This window comes from Nicotiana sylvestris, chromosome 4 (assembly GCF_000393655.2).
Source record: "Nicotiana sylvestris chromosome 4, ASM39365v2, whole genome shotgun sequence".
Lineage (NCBI taxonomy): Eukaryota > Viridiplantae > Streptophyta > Magnoliopsida > Solanales > Solanaceae > Nicotiana > Nicotiana sylvestris.
In genome coordinates this window covers 167,720,106-167,726,017 of record NC_091060.1, presented here as the reverse complement: position 1 = coordinate 167,726,017, position 5,912 = coordinate 167,720,106, and the positions used below count along the sequence as shown (strand labels likewise).

General features: G+C 38.5%; 1 protein-coding gene across 1 annotated transcript; it reads right to left on the bottom strand.

Moving 5' to 3' along the window:
- Positions 1-4,758: 4,758 nt before the first annotated feature.
- Positions 4,759-5,658, bottom strand: LOC138890486 (uncharacterized). Its single transcript, XM_070173876.1, has one exon. The coding sequence runs from the start codon at positions 5,656-5,658 to the stop codon at positions 4,759-4,761; it is 900 nt and encodes a 299-aa protein (XP_070029977.1).
- Between the last annotated feature and the right edge of the window lie 254 nt (positions 5,659-5,912).

The window sequence follows — 5,912 nt, the reverse complement described above, 5'->3', positions numbered from 1 at the left end:
CTTAAACAAGTGTAAAGTTGGCAGAGTCAGTCATAAAGGTAACCTAGAAACGCATTAAGCCATGAAATTCAGACTTGAGAACACATGCGAATCAAAGACACATAAGGATGAAACTGCAAAAAGTCAACTGGCTTACCATTTAATCGAACAACAATAAAGTACAAAATCCACAAGAACCCAGAACCTCAATGCGTCAAAGTTTCCAAAGAGCTTCAAAAGAACCCCGGTCTACGCTCGCACCAAGAAAAAGCTTGAACAATAGACTCTTAGTGGCCTTGGCTTTAAGCCGGCCAAAACAAGTCACAGAACAAGATAATGAAGGAACTACAGAAAAAAGCTTCAAAAGTTTTAGTGAGATTATAGAGATTCCCCGTCTGTCCTAAAGGGGAATGGGGGATGAGTTTATATAGTGACAGAAATCGAATAAGTAAACAAGAAAAACTGTAAAATCAAACTTAAATAAGGAAGTGTTAACATGCAGAATCAAATAAAAATCGGATTAGGGAAAAATAAGTAAACCCAGTTGACAGAAATCGAAGATTGGCCGAAAATCCTAGCTGATCGGACACATATAGCCATGGTCATACTGTATATGGACTAAATATTGTCCAGATTCAAATGGTTGAAGTGAACGAGCAGAATCAGAGAGATAGTACTTGCCATGTTTAGGCAAGTACCAAGTAACATCATAGAGAAACACCTAGTAGCGTAGGAACACTGGGATGGTAAGTAAATAATGGGAGAATCCCATTGTTGATGGGATTAGGTAAAGATTTGGAGAGGGCGACGATTAGGGTTTCGGGTGGGGTGAGGAGCGTTTGAGGGCAGCTGAGCAGAGACAATGGGTCTCTAGGGTTAGGGGTTGGGTTATAAGAGAAATAGGGAAAATGTTATGAGTCGTTGATCACTTTTGATCAACAGCTGGGATTTGAGAATGGTTGGGTCAGAATTTTAGACTGGGTTGGGAATTGAGGTCGTTTGGATTGGGCTTAGGGGGTTTGGGCCAGAGATTTGGGGTTTTTGGTCCGAAATTGATACCAATTCTGGGCCACGTTTTAAAATAGAAAATTAAGGAAAAAATAATTTAATAAATCAATTAAATAAATTATAAAAATGTCATTTATGCAAAGTAATATTTTAAAATAATAGTAGAATATTATAAAAATGTAGGATATGATTTTGACCCTGAATAAAATAACAAATGCAATACAAATTATAAAATATAGGCTACTAATGCAAGATTGTGCAAATAGCCTATAAATATTAATGTAATTATAAAAAATAGAATAAAATACCTGAAGAAAATATTATAGATGCAAAGATAATGATTTTAGGTAATTGAGTCATCCCAAAAATAATTTGAAGGAATAATTAATAATTATTCAAGTAATTTAAATGCAGGAAAATCAATTAAAAGCTCTAAAAATTATGGAACATTATAGAAAATGCTTGCATAGATTTGTAAACTAAATAATGATGCAAAATTGATGTTTTGAGAGTATATATATATTTTGAAAAAATACAAGGGCAAAATTGGGTGTCAACAGTTGCCCCTCTTTACCCGAAAATGATGAAAGAATTATTGAGTAAAGAAAATGATGACCAAATTTGGCCGAATTGAATATAGGATGATGTGATTTAGAAAGATGGGGGCCGAACCCTAGTTTATGAGTTACCTACATATTCGTAGTATTACGGGAATTAGGCCGTGTGTAGTTCTGGATCCAACGGCGAACGAAACCGATGGAGTGGTTATAGGAATGGTCGTATGCTTTGGTAAGGGTTCTTTTTGGTAGGACAATATTAGATGAATTTATGTGAAGTCATGAATATGAATTTGAAACGTTATGGGTATATCAATGAGCAAATACTTGAATGGTCATAGACTAAGAAGTGGGAACTGATAATGATCGACTAAGTTTTGAAATAATTGAAGGATGTGAATATTATGAACAGAAACTGGAGCGAAGATTTCTCTCGTTTGAAGAACAGCTACTCCCTGGGTTACTTGCAAAATTTAAAACACGATGCATGCAAAATATTTGGGTTATTGCACGAATTTAAACATGATGTAAATTCCCTTTGAACCATAAACATTGTCTTTGGACGGTGAGGATGATGTCCTTGGACCATCCTGGGCCATGAATCGTGAGATAAGGGATTGGCAGGCTATGAAATGATGTTCTTGGGCCATGAAAATGGTCCCTATGAACTATGATGCCTTTAAATAATAATGTACAATATTGAGAGATCCTCATGCCATGACATGGTGTCTTCAGGCTATGAGGATGATGCCTTCGGATTATGATGCCTTTGGACAAGATGGCGATGTTTCAGCCCACGAGATGCAAAGACATGATGCTGGGTCATATGAGAAGCAAAACAAGACATATCTTAGTCTTGTTATAAGATTGGGACAGAGCTTATCCCTGGGAAAGAAAAAAATAGTGTTAGATTTCAAGTAGCATAGCATTCGGTATTATGCAAGGAAAGGCAGAGCTTAGCCTTATGTAGTTGAGGAGGCATGGCTTAGCCTCATGCAATTAGGGAGGTAGGAATTAGCCTCATGCAAATGGGAGACAATGCGTAGTCTCATGCAAAGAAATGCAATGCTTAACCTTATGCAGTTGAGAAGGCAAGGTTTAGCCTCATGCAAAATAGGAGACAATGCTTAGTCTCATGCAATTAGAAGACAGTGCTTAGTCTCATGCTAGAAAAGGCAATACATAGCCTTATGCAGTTGAGGAGGTAGGGCTTAGCCTCATGTAAAATAGGAGACATGGCTTAATCTTATGCAAAGAAAGGAAATGCTTAGCCTTATGCAATTAGGGAGACAATGCTTAGCCTCATGCAAAATAGTAGACAGGGGTTAATCTCATGCAATTAGGGAGGCAATGCTTAGCCTCATGCAAAATAGGAGACATGGCTTAGTCTCATACAATGGAAGGCAATGCTTCACCTTATGCGATTAGAGAGGCAATGCTTTGCCTCATGCAAAATAGGAGACAGGGCTTAGTCTCATGCAATGAAAAGACAATGAGTGATAGCAGAGTATTTCTTATCTGGAGACATGTTCGCATTTGGCAATTTTGTCATTATGATGATAATGATTTTGATATGTGTGTATTTGTGAATACTCCTGTTATGTCCATTGTGCCTGCATCTAAAGAACAATCATGAGTTTTGCGGGGAAGGTTGGTTCGTGCTTTTGTCTTCTGCTTGCCCATGCTCTTGTCTTGAGATTCTGTTTGAGTTACCCTGGGTAACATCTAGCTGCCATATAAATAAAGTTTTCGAAAATATGCATGCATTTGACGAATGTAGTTATTTAAAAACATAGTAATATGCAATATCAAGTAAATTAGACGAACTAATGACCGTGATACATTAGAGACATTGCGAATTCTCTGCATTAGAATTTTAAGGGTTTCCTCAAAATTCTGCCATAGTATAATAAGCAATTCTTTGACCTTTTGCATATGATGAAATTGGCTGGACTTGCTCCGGAATTTTGAGGGTTCTCCTTATGTCCCAATTTTTGACCATGGGAAAATAAAGATTTTATTGAATTGTGACCGAACTCATCGGGCTACCTACGTATCCCCTCTTAAAATGGAAATCAGGTCAAGCATAATTCAGTTACATCAGATGAAGAAATGCAAACAATCTAAACATAGTATCTCTTTGCTGCGTCTAAATTGATAGGTTTTAGCCATATTTCTCCGTCCATTTCTGCAAGTATGAGTGCTCCTCCTGTTAGTACTTTGTGAACCATGTAGGGCCCTTGCCAATTGGGTAAAAATTTCCCTTTGGCTTCATCTTGATGCGGGAAGATCCGCTTCAGCACAAGCTGTCCCGATGTGAACTGTCTAGGTCTGACAGTAAGCGCGAATTGGTCGTAGCAACTTCTTATCCATTCTACATCACTGAGTTCAGCTTCTTGTATGATTTTTAAAGAAGGAATTTCGACTTCGGCAAGAATCATATCTTCAGTACCGTAGACCAGCAAGTAGGGAGTTGCCCCAGTTGATGTGTAAACTGTAGTACGATACCCCAATAAGACAAATGGTAATTTCTCGTTCCATTGCTTGTGGTTTTCTACCATCTTTCTCAATATTTTCTTGATATTCTTATTTGCGGCCTCCATGACTCCATTCATTTGAGGCCTGTATGCCGTAGAATTCTTATACTTGATCTTGAAGGTTCCACACATGGCTTTCATTAAGTCACTATTTAGGTTGGCGGCATTATCGGTGATGATGGATTCTGGTAACCCGAATATGTAAACAATACGATCCCTAACAAAATTTGCAATGACTTTCTTGGTTACAGCCTTATAAAATGCAGTTTCAACCCATTTTGTGAAGTAGTCTATGGCCACTAAAATAAACATGTGCCCGTTAGAAGCGGCAGGATCGATTGGACCGATGAAATCCATTTCCCAAGTAGTAAAAGGCCGAGGTGCACTCGTTGCATTGAGTTCATTTGGTGTTACCCGAATCATATCTGCATGTATTTGGCACTGATGAGACTTTTGGACATACCTGATGCAGTCTATTTCCATAGCATCCAAAACTATCCTACCATCAATATCTTCTTGGCTAAAACAAAATCGTTTATATGTGGTCCGCAAGTCCCGACATGTATCTCTTCGAAAAGTTTAGAAGCTTCTTTGGCGTCAACACACCGTAATAATCCTAGGTCTAGAGTCCTTCTGTACAGAATTCCTCCACTTTGGAAGAAATGGTTGGATAATCTTCAGAGTGTGCATTTCTGAGTATGATTTGCCTGCTCTGGATACTTTCTTTTTGCCAAGTATTCCTTCATATCATGGAACCACGAATTCCCATCCATTTCTTCTTCAATATGAGCATAATAAGCTGACCGATTATGGATTCTTACTGGAATAGGGTCAATGAAATTTTTGTTCGGGTGCTGTATCATGGAAGACATAGTGGCCAATGCATCTACGAACTCATTCTGGATTCTCGGAATATGTTTGAACTCTATCTTTGTAAACCTATTCATCAACTCTTGTACATGATATAGATATGGTAATATTTTGGTATTCTTTGTAGCCCACTCTCTTAGAACCTGATGCATCAGAAGGTCTAAATCACCAATTACCAGCAATTCCCAGATATCCAGGTCAATGGCCAAATTAAGCCCCAAGATGCAAGCCTCGTATTCAACTATATTGTTGGTGCACGGAAACATGAGTTTCACAGATACCGGATAATGTTGACCTATCTCTAACACCAAAACAACTCCAATGCTCCCTTCTTTGAAGCTCGTGACCCCATCGAAGAACATTCTCCAACTGTCATAAGTTTCGGTGATATCTTCTCCTACAAATGATACTTCCTCATCGGGAAAATACGTTTTCAGTGATTCGTATTCTCCTCCTACAGGATTTTCGGTGAGATGATTTGCTAATGCATGTCCCTTGACCGCCTTCTGAGTCACATAGACAATATCAAATTCACTCAACAGTATCTGCCATTTTGCTAGTTTCCTTGTAGGCATGGGTTTCTGGAAAATGTAATTCAGAGGATCCATTCTTGATATGAGATAGAAGTGTAGGCATAGAATTAGTGCCTCAATTTCTGAGATATCCACGTCAGGGTGCAGCAGGTTCATTCCAGCCAAGAATACCATACTTCGTAGGGTGTGAACTTCTTACTCAGATAGTATATAGCCTGCTCTTTCCTTCCCGTCTCATCGTGTTGTCCAAGACATAATCGAAAGCCCCATCTAGTACGGACAAATAGAGTAGAAGAGGTCTCCCAGGTTCTGGTGAAACCAGGACTGGTGGTGTGTACAAATATTCCTTGATTTTGTCAAAAGCTTTCTGGCAGTCTTCCGCCCAACTTGTTGCGGCATCTTTTTTTAGCATTTTAAAAATCAGCTCA

What these genes read in the sequence shown, in the direction of transcription:
- LOC138890486 (XM_070173876.1), bottom strand. Translation starts at nt 5,658, where the DNA reads ATGGTATTCTTGGCTGGAATGAACCTGCTGCACCCTGACGTGGATATC.